We start from the raw sequence: 17,928 nt of genomic DNA, 5'->3' as shown, positions 1-17,928 counted from the left end.
GGAATGTCCTAATATTTTACGCTTGCGTTTAATCTTAAATTAAATGGGTTTAACGTGACCCAATGAACTAATGTTAGGGGCTCTCTACTTTTATCAGTGTAATGTCTCGCTAATAGTTTTTAATCTTTATTTACTTCAAGTTATTACAGTATGTCTCGATATACCTATTTATTGTATTTTTAAAAATACCTTTTGGCCAAAGGAGCGCATTTCAATTTCTTTGAAAAATCCCTCCTTTTTGGGACCGCCCAAATTTTAATAGATTTCACCACCAGGGGTGCAAATGAGATGTCTATTTTTATGTTTTTTGTAATGTGCCTAAGGTCGATGACAAACGAGTCACGGACCACAGATGGCCCTTATGCCGCACTTTGGGCAACCCAGCTGTAGAAACTAACTGTTAATGGCCACTATAGTCTTAGTATTGTTGTGTATTTGTTCATCCTATGGTCACATATGGGTTGTCTTAAGTCAGCATCGGAAGTCGTAAAATCAGCTGTTTACCTGGCGGGTTTTTTTCGGGGATGAATCGGGAAGTTCTTCTTTCTCTGCTGTCTGGTTTTATCATATATTGCTGCATTTGCACCTTTCAATCTTTACTTTTGTATGCACTTTAAATCAGCAAAAAAATCCTGACTTTGTAGCAATGTTCACGGACGCTAGTATTTTAAGTTAAAGTTAAAGTACCAATGATTGTCACACACATACTAGATGTGGCGAAATTATTCTCTGCATTTGACCCATCACCCCCGATCACCCCCAAGGAGGTGAGGGGAGCAGTGGGTAGCAGCAGTGCCGCGCCCGGGAATCATTTATGGCGATTTAACCCCCAATTCCAACCCTTAATGCTGAGTGCCAAGCAGGGAGGTAATGGTTCCCATTTTTATAGTCTTTGGTATGACTTGGCCGGGATTTGAACTCACGACCTACCGATCTCAGGGCGGACCACTACACCACTGAGTAGGTGGCTTTCTGTTAGCTGCAATGGTTTTCCGCATTGGGACCATGATAAGTCGGACACGTTTCCAGTGAGGGTTGGACTCCGCCAAGGCTGTCCTTTGTCACTGATTCTGTTCACAACTTTTAGGGGTTCTGGTTTGGTGGCGCAGGATTAGGTCTCTGCTATTTGCAGATGATGTGGCTTCATCTGGCCGGGATCTTCAGCTCTCACTGGATCGGTTCGCAGCCGAGTGTGAAGCCACCGGACTGAGACTCAGCACCTCCAAGTCCGAGTCCATGGTTCTCGCGGAGTGCTATCTCCGGGTTGGGGAGGAGACCCTGCCCCAAGTGGAGGACGTCAAGTACCTAAGAGTCTTGTTCACGAGTGAGGGAAGAGTGGATCGTGAGATCGGTGCGGCGTCTTCAGTAATGCGGACGCTGTATTGATCCCTTGTGGTGAAGAAGGAGCTGAACCGGAAGGCAAAGCTCTCAATTCACCAGTCCATCTACGTTCCCATCCTCACCTATGGTCATGAGCTTTGGGTTATGACCGAAAGGACAAGATCATGGGTACAAGCGGCCTAAATGGGCTCTCCCTTAGAGATAGGGTGGAGCTCAAAGTAAAGCCGCTGCTCCTCCACATGGAGAGGAGCCAGATGAGGTGGTTCGGGCATCTGGTCATGATGCCACCCGAACGCGGTAGGAGGCCACGGAGAAGACCCAGGACACTTTGGGAAGGCTATGTCTCCCGGTTGGCCTGGGAACACCTCGGGATCCCCCGGGAAGAGCTGGACGAAGCGGCTGGGGAGAGGGAAGTCTGGGCTTCCCTGCTTAGGCTGCTGCCCCCGTGACCCGACCTCGAATAAGCGGAGGAAGATGGATTGACCATGATTTCGGTCCTGACTTGTTCATCGCTCCTCATATGGAAGCCAGTTTTCCTTCAAGAAGGGTACAAATACAAGGACGCACACACACAGACACACACACGCGCTTTCCAGGTGTGTGCGTGTGTGGATTCCAAAAAAGACCCAATCAGGGGCGACACACAATGCAAAGTGGGTCACTATAGTGGTGTTTACACACAATGTAATCCAAGAAGTGTGGGGAATTGCTTGCATCACCACTCTCTTGTAGCATGCACACTTGTATCCTCTTGACTTAACACACACACACACGCACACACACACAAACGGTTCCATGGAGCGTGTGAGAAACGGCTTACACACCCAGACTGAGAGGAGTGGATGTGCGCGCACTGGCCAACATCCACTCTGCGCATTAGGCAGGTGCCCACCAGGAGCTCGCTTCTTTGTTTTTTTATGGAGGAGTGGGTGGGAGTCATCATTCTTCATCAAGTGGGCATGGAGTCGCGCGTGTTTTTGGTGGTACATGAGAGTGCGATGGTGCATTGAAACGCGCATGGAAGGACCCTCGGAGAGTCATCAATGGCGGAACTTGAAGTTTGCAGGAATCTCAGTTTGGAGAAAGGTGAGTTATGATGAGGATGATCATAACAATAACAATGTGTCACTTGCACAGCTCATTGTCGTAAACTCTCTATTCTGATTGCAAGGTTGTGTTGATTTGCACTATCAAACCCATCCATTACATAACATGTGTATCTGCATTGTGATGGTTTTGCACATAATTGGTGAGTGTATGGGAAAAACTGGTCAGTGGCGCTGGTGTGCGTGTCACTAGGGGGCAGAAAAGCCTCACATTATGTGTCACAAGGCGTGCACTATTAGCCCTGGAGAGCTTTAAATATGTGTCTCTAATTGACTGCAATGTGGAAAAGGACCCCCGCGGGGTCCATGGCTGCTGCATGTCACATGACTCATTCAGAACAATGACACCATTTTTTTATTATTATTATTATTTTTTTTTTGCACCTTGGTCTTTTTAAAAGAGTCAACCAAGGAGCAAAAGGGGACAGAATCCTCTTATTGAAAAAAATTAAAAAATAATTTAGGCCTCATGACATCATGACAAGACAAGTGGAAAAATCTCCCACGCCAAAGAAAATGGCTTTTTCCTGTAAAAAAATAAATAATATGCGTGTTGATGAAGATGAATCTCAGCACGTTGTCTTTCGTCTTCGCCTGCCTCTTCCTTTCTGTCGCCCCGGGCCAGAGAAACAGCTAACAGACACCAGGGGAGTGCTTGCATCCTTCTTCCTCCTCCTCTTCCTCCTTCTCTTCTCCTCTTTTTTGTGAATTCTATTAACCTCCCTTGCTATTCCACATGCATGTGGTGTCTTTTTTTTTAATGAAACGTTAGGCGAATAACACAATTTTGCACCTATTTACTTTCAAGCACATTTCTCAGCGCAATATAAACAAACCTTGTTGACCTACAATTTATTTCTCATAGTAAACAACAGAAAACAACATCTGTTGGAGGAGTCATTAAATCTCTAGCTGTACAGGCAATATTTAAAAGTAGTACAAACCCCAAAACCGGTGAAGTTGGCACGTTGTGTAAATGGTAAATAAAAACAGAATACTATAATTTGCAAATCCTTTTCAACCTATATTCAATAGAATAGACTGTAGAGACAAGATACTTAACGTTGAAACTGTTAAACTTTGTTATTTTTTGCAAATTTGATGCCTCCAACATGTTTCAAAAAAGCTGGCACAAGTGGCAAAAAAGACTGAGCAAGTTGAGGAATGCTAATCATACACTTATGTGGAACATCCCACAGGTGAACAGGCTAATTGGGAACAGGTGACTGCAATGAAGGGGTATAAAAGCAGTTTCCATGAACTGCTCAGTCATTCACAAACAAGAACGGGGCGAGGAACAAATGTCATGACAACTGTCAAACAGTTTAAGAACTGGACCCCAGGAAGAAAAGTCTCTACTGCGGTGTGGACTAATCCTCAAGAAATTAAACTAAACAACATTTGTCAACCAACTATTGCAAGGAATTTAGTGATTTCACCATCTGCGGTCAGTAATATCATCAAAAGGTGCAGAGAATCTGGAGAAATCACTGCACATAAGCGATGATATAATGGACCTTTGATCACTCAGGTGGTACTGCATCAAAAACTGACATCAATGTGTAAAGGATATAACCACATGGGGTCAGGAACACTTCAGAAAACCACTGTCAGTAACTATAGTTGGTCGCTACATCTGTAAGTGCAAGTCAAAACTCTATTATGCAAAGCCAAAGTCATTTATCAACAACACCCAGAAACGCTTCGCTGGGCCCAAGCTCATCTGAGATGGACTGATGCAAAGTGGAAAAGTGTTCTGTGGTCTGACAAGTCCACATTTCAAATTGTTTTTGGAAACTGTGGACCTTGTGTCCTCCGGACCAAAGAGGAAAGGGACGATCCGTATTATTATAGGCCCAAAGTTCAAACGCCAGCATCTGTGACAGTATGGGGGTGTATTAGTGCCCAAGGCATGGGTAACTTATATGTCTGTTGAAACAAAAAATATTCACTCTCAACTTTAATGATGAATATAAAAGGGTATAGTGGGTCACGTTTTGCTGTGGTGGTTGAGTTGGTTGTGACCCCAGGATGGAGAGACAGCAGGTGAAGTGCAGGTGAAAATGTATTTAATGTCCACCCCCCACCCGAGAGGGACAAGCGGCAGGAAAAATGGATGGATAGATGGAGGACAAAACAACAATAGTGCTGCATGAAAGTCCACGAGAAGCGGAAGGAAAGCTATGTGGCATGATGGTACGAAACAAAAAAATATCAAAAGGACAGGGCTGGCATAAGAAGAAGCCTGATTGGCAAAGAGGGACATGTGAGGGAGCCAGCGCTCAGACTTAAATGTTAAAGTTAAAAGTGGTGGTAAATGGACAAAAACAGGAAGTGGAAACAAATATAGGCATACTTTACAGGATATGAAAATAAATACATTAAACTAATAACTGTCATGTGAGATCAAGGCAGGAACCTTCAAAAATGTATTTTTATAATAAGTAATACCCCATATGTTGTCATACTGACAATCTTAATATATGTATATATATATATATATATATATATATATATATATATATATATATATACACACACATATATACATATATATATATAAACATACGTACATATATATGAGTATATATGTATAAGTATATATATATATATATATATGTAAATAAGTGTATATATAAGTATATGTATAAGTATATATATATATATATATATATATATATATATATGTAAATAAGTGTATATATAAGTATATGTATAAGTATATATATATATATATATATATAAATATATATATATGCATATACATATACATACATACAGATAACGAGTTCAAACAGGTGCCATTAATACAGGTAACGAGTGGAGGACAGAAGAGCTTCTTAAAGAAGAAGTTACAGGTCTGTGAGAGCCAGAGATCTTACTTGTTTGAAGTGACCAAATACTTATTTTCCACCATAATTTACAAATAAATTGTTTAAAATTCCTACAATGTGAATTCTTGGATTTTTTTTTCACATTCTGTCTCTCACAGTTGAAGTGTACCTATGATGAAAATTACAGACCTCTGTCATCATTTTAAGTGGGCTTCAGCTCTCACTGAATACGTTTGCAGCCGAGTGTGAAGCAACTGGGATGAGAATCAGCACCTTCACGGTTCTCGCCCGGAAAATGGTGGAGGACCATCTCCAGGTTGGGGAGAAGATCTTTCCCGAAGTGGAGGAGTTTAAGTACCTCGGAGTCTTGTTCACGAGTGACGGAAAAGTTGATCGTGGGGTCGATAGGCGGATCGGTGTGGCGTCTTCAGTAATGCTGACGCTGTATCGATCCGTTGTGGTGAAGAAGGGGCTGAGCCGGAAGGCAAAGCTCTTAATTTACCGGTCGATCTACGTTCCCATCCTGACCTATGGTCCCAAGGACAAGATTACGGGTACAAGCGGCCTAAATGAGCTTCCTCTGTTGGGTGGCAGCCGCTGCTCCTCCGTATCGAGAGGAGCCAGATGAGGTGGTTCGGGCATCTGGTCAGGATGCCACCCGAACGCCTCCCTAGGGAACGTCCGACTGGAAGAAGGCCAGGACACGTTGGGAAGACTATGTCTCCCGGCTGGCCTGGTATTGCCTCGGGATCCCCTGGGAGGAGCTGGACAAAGTGGCTGTGAAGAGGGAAGTCTGGGCTTCCCTGCTTTGGCTGCTGCCCCCGTGACCCGACCTCGGATAAGAGGAAGAAGATGGATGGATGGAAGGATTTTGTGATTCTAAAAAATATTGATGTAATCATTGTAGTATCGACTACATATACGCTCTTGTACTTTGTATCACTACAGTGGATGTCAAGTGTAGATCCACCAATGGCATTGTGTTGGTGTGTAGGGAAGCAAGTTTAGCGATCCCTTGTCCTGCAGGGATGATACCTGTAAGAAACATATTTTATTTGTCGCCATGGAGACAGGGATTAGTGATTTAGAAGTAGCTAAAACAATGCAGACTGCGGCTGGAGGTTAGCAGCTAGCTAGCTAGCCATGTCTTAAAGCAGTGGTCCCCAACCACCGGGCCATGGCCCGATTGGTACTGGGCCGCAGAAGAAATTTTTATAATTTTTATAAAAAAAATATATATATATATATATATATATATATATATATATATATATATATATATATTTTATTATTTTTTTTTTTTATTTTAATTTTTTTTTTATTATATCAACATAAAAAACAAAATATACACTTACAATTAGTGCACCAACTACAAAAACCCTCCTTTTTCATGACAAAAACGTCCCTTTTTCATTACAAAGAAAAATAAATAAATACAAATAAATAAATAAAAGGATTAACAGGGGATTTAAAAAAATTGAAGGTAGCCAAAGGTATGTACTTTAAGCCATTGGCCAGAATTATTAGTATATTGCTCTCATGCCCAGGCACGTTAACACCTGTTTGAGCGACAACCCCCCCAACCCCCTCCCCACTGCGAAAAAACGATAATAATAATATTAATCCACCCAAAGGCTCTGCCCAGTTTCGCTAAAACTTTTTCCACCCCTCTGGCGAGCCCAAATGAGCAAGCGGGCCGCTTCTTAGGCTCCTTGAGATCAGACAGTTTGCATGACAGAACGGTACTGCTGCCAAAGATACTGTATCTCAATCTGCTCACAGTCATGCAGCCATGCCAGCTTTGGGAGGAAGAAAGACTGAGCTTAAACCTCGCGGGGAAAGTCAACATCAATGTGTGCTGACACACACACACACACACACGAACGCACGCACACATTCTTGTATTTGTTACCTTCTTGAGAGCTCTGAAACATGCCTACCTTTGTAGGACCACCCTTTCTACAAACCCCGTTTCCATATGAGTTGGGAAATATTGTTAGATGTAAATATAAACGGAATACAATGATTTGCAAATCCTTTTCAACCCATATTCAATTGAATGCACTACAAAGACAAGATATTTGATGTTCAGACTCATAAACTTGATATTTTTTTGCAAATAATAATTAACTTAGAATTTCATGGCTGGAAACACGTGCCAAAGTAGTTGGGAAAGGGCATGTTCACCACTGTGTTACATCACCTTTTCTTTTAACAACACTCAATAAACGTTTGGGAACTGAGGAAACTAATTGTTGAAGCTTTGAAAGTGGAATTCTTTCCCATTCTTGTTTTATGTAGAGCTTCAGTCGTTCAACAGTCCGGGGTCTCCGCTGTCGTATTTTACGCTTCATAATGCGCCACACATTTTCCATGGGAGACAGGTCTGGACTGCAGGCGGGCCAGGAGAGTACCCGTACTCTTTTACTTCGAAGCCACGCTGTTGTAACACGTGGCTTGGCATTGTTTTGCTGAAATAAGCAGGGGCGTCCATGATAACGTTGCTTGGATGACAACATACGTTGCTCCAAAACCTGTATGGACCTTTTAGGATTAATGGTGCCTTCACAGATGTGTAAGTTACCCATGCCTTGGACACTAATCCACCCCCATACCATCACAGGTGATGGCTTTTGAACTTTGCGCCTATAACAATCCGAATGGTTATTTTCATCTTTGTTCTGGAGGACACCACGTCCTCTGTTTCCAAATACAATTTGAAATGTGGATTCGTCAGACCACAGAACACTTTTCCACTTTGCATCAGTCCATCTTAGATGAGCTCGGGCCCAGCCAAGCCGGCGGCGTTTCAGGGTGTTTGTTGTGATCCGGTCCCGGATCACATCTTGTGTTCATGTTCAAATGCTGTTTTTGTGTTTCGTTTACTTCTGGACTCCGCCGATCCCTTGTTTATATTCGTCACCATGGCAACCTCGGTTGCTTCACCTCCACTGGCGCCTGACGCACACTTGTTTTGAATTATTGTGCTGTATTTAAAACCGCCTGCTACCTCAGTTCCTTCTGGCCAGTTTGTTTGCAACCCGCAACAGTTACTTGAGTTTTGTCTATCTGTGTTCTGTCTGCTAAGTGTACCTTAGCCTCTGCGTGCTCGGCTCGCGCATTTGGACTCTGAACTCTGCCTGTTGCTAGTGTTAGCCTAGCTCCCCCTGCGTTGCACACACTTTATTTTTACCCCTTTGTACAAGTGTTACTTTGGGTTTTATATTAAAACCTGTTCTTACCTTCTATCCTGCTTGTTGTGATCCCCTGCATCGAGAGGTGGCTCTCCTTGCGCATCCACTATGCGGCGCTCGCGTAACAGTGTTGTTGATAAATAGGTTTGGCTTTGCATAGTAGAGTTTTAACTTGCACTTACAGATGCAGCAACCAACTGTAGTTACTGACAGTGGTTTTATGAAGTGTTCCTGAGCCCATGTGGTGATATCATTTACACACTGATATCGGTTTTTGATGCAGTACCACCTGAGGAATCAAAGGTCTGTAATATCATCGCTTACGTGCAGTGATTTCTCCAGATTCTCTGAACCTTTTGATGATTTTACTGACCGTAGATTGTAAAATCCCTAAATTCCTTGCAATAGCTCTTTGAGAAATGTTGTTCTTAAACTGTTCGACAATTTGCTTACAAAGTGGTGATGCTCGCCCCATCCTTGTTTGTGAATTACATAGCATTTCATGGAAGCTGCTTTTATACCCATTCATGGCACCCACCTGTTCCCAATTAGCCTGCACACCTGTGGGATGTTCCATACAAGTGTTTGATGAGCATTCCTCAACTTTATCAGTATATAATGCCACCTTTCCTAACTTCTTTGTCACGTGTTGCTGGCATCAAATTCTAAAGTAAATGATTACTTGCAAAAATAAAAAGGTTTATCAGTTTGAACATCAAATATGTTGTCTTTGTAGCATATTCAACTGAATATGGGTTGAAAATGATTTGCAAATCATTGTATTCCGTTCATATTTAGATCTAAAACAATTTCCCAACTCATATGGAAACGGGGTTTGTAGATATATAAAGATTTGTATTACCAGCATTATTAATATACATATAGTATGCAAATACAAAAAAGCTTGTTGTGGAAAATGAGTTGGAATTTCACAAGAAAAGGTCACAATTTCACAAGAAAAACTTGGACTTTTGGCGGTATTATTTATAAGGTTGTAATTTTACTCAGCGCAAGTCAAAATCTTACAAGAAAAATTGAATTGTTCAATACTACGATAAAAGTTGGAATTTTACTCAACAGTCACAATTGTACAAGAAAAGCTTACAATTTTGGCAATTTTATGAAAAGAGTCGTAATTTTACTCGGCAAATGTCACACTTTTATAAGAAAACTTTAAAATGTTGGCAGTATTATATTAATAATAATCATCATAATTTTTACCTGGCAAAACTATGACAAAAGTCATAGTTACTAGTCACTATTTTACAAGAACAAAAAAAGTTGGTAATATTTTGATAAAAGTCTGAATTTTATATGACGAATGTCACCATTTTGCATTAAAAAGTAATAATTTAACATAAAAAAGTAATTATTTTATGAGAAAATATTGCAATATTACAGAAACAGAAAGAATATGAGAAATGATTCCCAATGATTTGTTATCTTGATTATTTACTTCAAGTTATTGCAATATCTATCTATATACATATTTAGTATTATTTTTAAATACATTTCGGTCAAAGGGGACGCATTTCAATAGCTTACACACACTTGTTATTACATTTGTTAGACAGAGGGGGAGCACTGACAAAGTTTTACACACACTTGTTATTTCATATGTTGACCACTTTTAAAACAGACACACAGTCAACTTGAAAAATCTCACCTTTTTGGGACCATCAACATTTTTCAGGAGTGCAAATGAGACATTCTCTATTAGATGCAATGGTTTTCCGTATTGGGACCATGATTTATGTCCTAACTTGTTCACACCTCCTCATATGGAAGGTACTTTTCCTTGTTGATGTCTCAAGAAGGGTAGAAATGCAAGAAAACACACACACACACACGGACGCACGCACACATACACACTATGATGAAGACTTCAGTTCCTTGCTTTGATGTAAAGAGCTGAACTCCTCTACTTGGGTAGCGCCCCCTGCAGCGATGTCGGTGTGTGCACATTTTCATGCTGCACTTGTTTTTTTGTTTTCCTGCCCCAAAAGCCCCCACCCCACTCCTTATTCTCCAAGGGAATCCTGACAACTCGTTTGTAGCCCGGGCTACTTGTAGCGCTGCTTTGAGCGCTTCCTAATTAGCTGCAGACAGTGACTGGGAGATAAGAGTCTCTGGTCTTTTTGTGAGTCCTTTTTCAATATTATTAAACTTGTAAGGCATTCATGCAAAAGTGAGTGAAGTAACATATTTTGGGTATTTTCCATGGTTTAGTGTAGAAGTTTACTGATCGGATATTGATATCAGTGTTACGTGTAAAGGGGAAGAAGATGGCACAGAAACCAGGGACACCGTTTAACTCTATATTTGGTAATGTAATGACAATATAATGGAGTGTGACTAATCCAAAATCTGTATGTGTGTGACAATGGGTAGCGAGTATCTGTAGAGGGTTACCGGAAGTGTTGAGCGAGATGGGAAGTCCAAGAGTGGGCAAGGCAGGCTTGTAGGTCTGCGGGCAGGCGTGGCAAGGCGTCAAAGTCCCTGTCCAGGCGGGAGGTCGAGATCCAAGAAGCAGCCAGGGAACCGGAGGGAAGACGGGGAGCCGCGACACACAACTCGTAACATGAGAACATAGGAATGCTGCTGGAAGACGACAAGGAAACACGAGACAAATGAACACGGTCGAGGAGACACACACACACACACACACACACACACACACACACACACACACACAGAGAGAGAGAGAGAGAGAGAGAGCATAGAGCTAGGGTTTGTAGGCTTACTGTATGGGAACAGGTCGCTACTTTCTGGCCCAGAACACAGGTTTGCACTGTCTTAAGAAGCCCCGGAAGCTCATCAGCGACAGGTGTGTAGATGGCTGATGGAAAGCAGCTGCCTGCTGCAGCCGGAGTGGCGCGTGCAGGAACGCGCTTGGAGGTGCGCCCAGCGCATCGCACAGTGGCTTGTAGTTCAGCGGGCAGGCGTGAGGTCAAGTGCAGGAGCAAGGCGTCAAAGTCCCTGTCCAGGCGGGAGGTCGAGATTCAAGAGGCAGCCAGGGAACCAGGGGGAATACGGGGAGACAAGACACACAACTCGTAACGTGAGAACAGAGGAATGCTGCTGGAAGACGACAAGGAAACACGAGACAAATGAACACGGTCGAGGAGAAACACACACACACAGAGAGAGAGAGAGAGAGAGAGAGAGAGAGAGAGAGAGAAAGAGAGAGAGAGTGCATAGAGCTAGGGTTTGTAGGCTTACTGTATGGGAACAGGTCGCTACGTTCTGGCACTGTCTTAAGAAGCCCCGGAAGCTCATCAGCGACAGGTGTGTAGATGCCGAAGTGGCGCGTACAGGAACGCGCTTGGAGGTGCGCCCAGCACAGCGCACTGTGCGCTCGGGCCATGATAATCTGATGAATACCAGCTGAAAATTACTTTGATTTGAATCTAAAATCTCCGATATAAGCGTTCCGATACAAGCAGTCGTCTCCAGGGCCGCCCTTCCGGACATGCAGATCCTGCGTTGTGCGCAAGGCCACCAGTCTCCCCGCCAGTGTGTTACAAAGCAAACATGCTAGTGGGGACTGTTTGTTTGTCTGTTTATTTGATAGGGACTTGCACAATAAATACATTGCCACACCAGATGTACAATACAGTTCGGCCACACCTTCTCATTCAATGCGTTTTCTTTATTTTCATGACTATTTACATTGTAGATTGTCACTGAAGCTATCAAAACTATGAATGAACACATGTGAAGTTACGTACTTCACAAAAAACGGTGAAATAACTGAAATAACCGTTTGCTTTGATTACGGCTTTGCACACTCATTTGAAAAGTGTCAGAATTATTTGTTGTTGAACCCCAAGATGCAGAGAAGGAGGCAGGCATTGAATGGGAAAATATGATTAAATGTAAATAATAGAACAAGAACAAACAAAAAGCACGCACGTGGGCGGAATAACAAACTAAGGGAGCTAAGCACTGGAAGTTAGAAAACAAAAAGGAACTTTAGCATGGAAGCTAGAGGATAGCAAACAGAAAAACTGGAAATAACTAATGGCTAACAAGAACAGCTTACCGCTACGACGAACAGGACAAAATGTAGCACGACAGGTAATAGCTGAAAAGAATCACAGACACGACAAGAGCAACATATGGCAACGACAAGTCCGAATGACAATACAATGATCCAGCAACTGACACAAGACAAAGCAGGTACAAATAGGAGCAGGCTGATTGGCAACAGGTGTGGCCAGGTGCCAATCAGCCGCAGCTGAGGAGGAACACAGCACTCAGGGAACAAGACAGGAAGCTGACAAAATAAGAGCACTAGACAGGAACTAAAGACAGGAGATACTAAACACAGAGGAAACAGACAAATGCTGAGGAAAAAACTAAAACATAGACAAACTGTCAGGGGAAAGCCTGACAAAAAGAAGCTCGCCTGCTGAAAAAGTGTGGGCACTCCTCGTATACAAATTGCTTTTCTTAGATTCCGAATGGGTCATTTGAAAAAAACAAAAACATTTTTCATCAGCTATGTGGAAAGTAAACAGTCCATTTATTTAATTGATTTTGTCCCATTTAAGCATTTATTTGTTTTCAGTAGGACGGGTGAATCACTCTTAATTGACTGAACTCCTGTTTCAATGCCAGTGTTGTGTTAAGTAGATGAATAGTGTTGCTGTGCCACAGTGGATGTTTGCCAAGGAGTGCACTCCATTTTGATCAGTGGTTATGCCCACACCTGCCTCACCATCATATTTTGTAATTATGTCCCAACAGTAATACTGCACACTATGGGTATTATCTGCTAAGGCTTTGCATGTATGAGAACGTGTGCAAACGAGATAGCACACGCAAAACTGATCTACTTAGCTTGTGCTTGTGAACAAACTCAACTTGTTTTTAAAAGGCACTTTTCGGTTAAAAACGCTGAGTTTGTTCTTATAACACAGAGAGAGGTTTAAAGAGGGATCTAGTTAGTAGTAGAAGTTTAATTTAATTTTTTACCAATTGAAGCCTCTTCTCTGGTACCTGGATATTATGATTTTTGTCACAACGCCACAATGAATGTCATCTTTCCAACTATTCACTTTAGTGAAATACTTTTACTTGTATTCAATATTCAATGGAATAGACTGCAAAGACAAGATATTTAATATTTGAACAGAGAAATATATATAGGTTTTTTCAAATAATCACTAACTTAGAATTTAATGGCAGCAACATATTGCATAGGGGCATTTTTTTTTACCACTATGTTAAAATGGTCTTTCCTGTTAACAACACTCAGTAAATGTTTGGGAACTGAGGAGACTAATTTTTGAAGCCTTTCAGGTGGAATTATTTCCCATTCTTGCTTGATGTACAACTTAGGTTGTTCAACAGTTGTCGTATTTTAGGCTTCATAATAAGCCACACATTTTCAATGGGAGACAGGTCTGGACTACAGGCAGGCCAGTCTAGTACCCACACTCTTTTACTATGAAGCTACACGTGCAGAATATGGCTTGGCATTGTCTTGCTGAAATAAGCAGGGGCGTCCATGAAAAAGACGTTGCTTGGATGGCAACATATGTTGCTCCAAATCCTGTATGTATCTTTCAGCATTAATGGCGCCTTCACAGATGTGTAAGTTACCCATGCCTTGGGCACTAATACACCCCCATACCATCACATATGCTGGCTTTTGAACTTTGCGCCTAAAACAATCCGGATGGTTCTTTTCCTCTTTGGTCCGGAGGACACAACGTCCACAGTTTCCTAAAACAATTTTAAATGTGGACTCGTCAGACCAAATAACTCTTTTCCACTTTGCATCAGTCCATCTTAGATGAGCTAAGGCACAGAGAAGCCGGCGGCGTTTCTGGGTGTTGTTGATAAATGACTTTCGCATTGCATACTACAGTTTTAACTTGCACTTACAGTAGTTACTTACAGTGGTTTTCTGAAGTGTTACTGAGCCCATGTGGTGATATCATTTACACACTGATGTCAGTTTTTGATGCAGTACCGCCTGAGGGATTGACGGTCACGGGACATGCTGCTTACGTGCAGTGATTTCTCCAGATTCTTTAAACCTTTTGATGATATTACGAATGATGGTGAAATCCCTAAATTCCTTGCAATAGCTGGTTGAGAAATGTTGTTCTTAAACTGTTTGACAATTTGCTCACACATTTGTTCACAAAGTGGTGACCCTCTTCCCATCCTTGTTTGTGAATGACCGAGCATTTCATGGAAGCTGCTTTTATATCCAATCATGGCACCCACCCGTTCCCAATTAGCCTGTTCACCTGTGGGATATTCCAAATAAGCATTCCTCAACTTTGTCAGTCTTTTTTGCCACTTGTGCCAGCTTTTTTTAAACTTGTTCCAGGCGTCAAATTCCAAATGAGCTAGTATTTGCAAACAATAAAAGACGTTTCTCAGTTCGAACATTAAATATCTTGTTTTTGCAGTCTATTCAATTGAATATAGGTTGAAAAGGATTGGCAAATTATTGTATTTTGTTTTTATTTACGATTTACACAACGTGCCAACTTGACTGGTTTTGGGTTTTGTAAATTGGCTAAATCAGGGGTGACCAAACTGTGGGCTGGGTGCCATATGAGGCCTGAAAGTAATTATTAGTGGCCTGCGGCACAGTCTTAAAATACTATTTCCAATAAAAACAACAACAAAAAACATGAAAAATGGAAAAAAACTGCAGACAGTTTTCATTTACGAAATCAATACATTGTGCTGATTTTGAAAGCCTTCATAGATTTTTCACTGAACAGCCCTTGGTGGAAAAAGTGTGGACATCCCTGTTATGTGCTAGCTCATATGCTTACTGATTTGAGTTGAAGCTAAAATCAATCAACATGTAACGATCGGCTTTCGCCGGAGTCGGAAACCAACACAGAGAAGAAATAATAGGAATACTAACTAAAAGCACACTCAAAAAGGAGTGAGGAAAAATACTGAAAAAAAACAACTGAAAATGCTAACAAAAGGGGAGCAGAGGAAACAACACTGCAAGGCCACAGTTAACATTTACAGTTTACATTATTCACCCAACTTTAAGAAATGTAGTTATTAGAGAGTTCCGGTCAGACGTTTTTTCACCTTTTTGACACATTATTGCACTAGTGAGCCAAGGATGATGGCAATGTTGACTTAAGTAAAGTCTGAATGCCATTAAAACAGTTAGCTGCATCTTTTGACTCTTCGTCCATTCCTGTCCTTGCACGCTACACCGCTACAAAGAAAAAATGACGGGGAGAAGAAGCTGTTGAAGGTGACCCACGTAAATAAGACCGCCGACAAAACGCTGCATCCTGAAGTGACTGTCAGAAAGCGGCTTGAAGATGATCTGTTAAACGTAATTTATGCAACATTTTGACCAAAGAGACCACCATTATAGGTTATGTAGACCACAAGGAAGTGTTTTACATTAAAACCTTTTTATAATAATATGACTCCTTTAATGCCGTCTTGCGCCTTGTGTATGAAAATATGTCTAAAATAGCCCATTCATCGGCAGTGCGCCTTATAGTCCGGTGCGCCTTATGGTCCTGAAAATACGGTAAATGGGCCAGCCGGAAAAACAAGATGGTCGCAAATTAAAAATGACTTGCTCCCTGCGTACAGTGGCCACCTGTTCATAAAGCTTCTCTTGAGTGGTCGCTCGCCTTCAGGTGGTAAACAACTTTGACTATACATGTCAAAATTGGTTGGGTTCTTGGCATATTTGCAAACCCTCCCGATTTTCCCAGGAGACTCCCGAATTTCAGTGTCCCTCCCGAAGATCTCCCGAGGCTACCACTCTCCCGAATTTCTCCCGATTTCCGCCCGGACAACAATATTTGAGGCGTGCCTTAAAGGCATTGCCTTTAGCGTCCTCTACAACCTTTCGTCAAGTCCGTTTTCCCTCCATACAAACTGCTGTGCCGGCCTTTTAGACACACATTAGTGAATGCAAGGCATACTTGATCAACAGCCATACAGGTCACACTGGGGGTGGCCGTATAAACAATTTTAACACTGTTACAAATATGCGCCACACTGTGAACCTACACCAAACAAGAGTGACAAACACATTTCGGGAGGACAGGCGCACCGTAATACAACAGAACAAATACCCAGAACCCCTTGCAGCACTAGCTCTTCCGGGACGTACACTATATTGCCCCCCCCCCCCCCCCCCCCCCCCCCAACCCACACCCACCTCCACACATCACCTGAATTCGGTGGTCTCAAGGTTGGCAAGTATGGTTCTTGGAGCAACACACTATGGACAGCTCATTTGCATTAAAGCTACATACACACCAAATGGCGTGTTGGCATTTGGGCTACTAAAAACACTGTTAAACTTATTTCCAGTACGCATTTTTGGGGTCGTCTGGAATCTTAGAACATTTTTTGAAATCCTGAATTAGCCGGCAGTGGTTAGTGCTTATGCCTCACAGGACAATGGTTCAATTCCCGGGCTTGAGGTTTTTCTTTGTGGAGTTTGCATGTTCTCACCCGTGACGGTGGAGGTTCCCTCTGGGTACCTCGGCGTCTTACCACCTCCAAAAACATTAAGTTAAAGTACCAATGATTTTCACACACACACTAGGTGTGGTGAAATTTGTCCTCAGCATTTGACCCATCCCCTTGTTCACCCCCTGTGAGGTGAGGGGAGCAGTCAGCCGCAGCAGCGGTGGTCGCGCCCAGGAATCATTTTGGGTGATTTAACCCCCAATTCCAACCTTTGATGCTGAGTGCCAAGCAGGGAAGTAATGGGTCCCATTTTTAGAGTCTTTGGTTTGACCCGGCCGGGGTTTGAACTCACAATCTACCGATCTCAGGGCAGATACTCTGTTGGCCGCACGAGTCTATAAACCGCAAGTGTACGCATTTAAAGATGAGATATTTAATAAAAAAATAATTATGGTAATTACCGCATTTGTCAGGATACTAGGCGCACTTAAGATCCTTTCATTTTCTCAAAAACTGACAGTGCGTCACCGACCTCGAAGCAATTTTATTTGGTACGTTTAGTCTTTGGTATTGTCATGTTTTGTTTAGTTGTGTTATGTTGCTTCAAGACTCCTTCAGTTCCTGTTTTTTCACTCCCTTGTTTTGTTTCTATGACAACTCATTGATGTTTCACCTGACTCATTTGGAGTCACGCACCTGTTTTCAATCATGAAGAGACGATTTAAGCCTGTCATTTTCTGTTGGTCGTTGGGGCGTCATCACTCCGTTCATGCTTACTCTGCACTCTGTTTCCTGATTAGTTCACGCTGCTTGTTTCATGCAATTTCATAGTCCATGCTGCCCTGCTCACGTCACCGCAAGTAAGTTTTTGTTTATTAATGCCACAGTTAGTGTCTTTTGTTTCATGCCCATAGTTTACATCAAAGTGCTAATTTTGTTTCCAGCGTTAAGTTTTGTGCCTTCGCTGCGAGCGCTTTTTGTTTGTAGACCTTTTAGAGTAAAAATATAGTCATT

The 17,928-nt window shown here is 42.2% G+C and overlaps 1 protein-coding gene across 1 annotated transcript in view; it reads left to right on the top strand.

Moving 5' to 3' along the window:
* Positions 1 to 2,146: 2,146 nt before the first annotated feature.
* Positions 2,147 to 17,928, top strand: part of plch1 (phospholipase C, eta 1) — a 163,948-nt gene continuing 148,166 nt past the window's right edge. Inside the window, exon 1 of the mRNA XM_061878019.1 lies at positions 2,147 to 2,427. Coding sequence (XP_061734003.1) covers positions 2,385 to 2,427 — 43 coding nt within the window. The 5' untranslated portion in view covers positions 2,147 to 2,384. The remainder of the gene's footprint in view (positions 2,428 to 17,928) is intronic.

This window comes from Nerophis ophidion, linkage group LG18 (genome assembly GCF_033978795.1).
Source record: "Nerophis ophidion isolate RoL-2023_Sa linkage group LG18, RoL_Noph_v1.0, whole genome shotgun sequence".
Lineage (NCBI taxonomy): Eukaryota > Metazoa > Chordata > Actinopteri > Syngnathiformes > Syngnathidae > Nerophis > Nerophis ophidion.
Note: the sequence above shows the minus strand (reverse complement) of the source record. Positions and strands in the feature narration are given on the sequence as shown.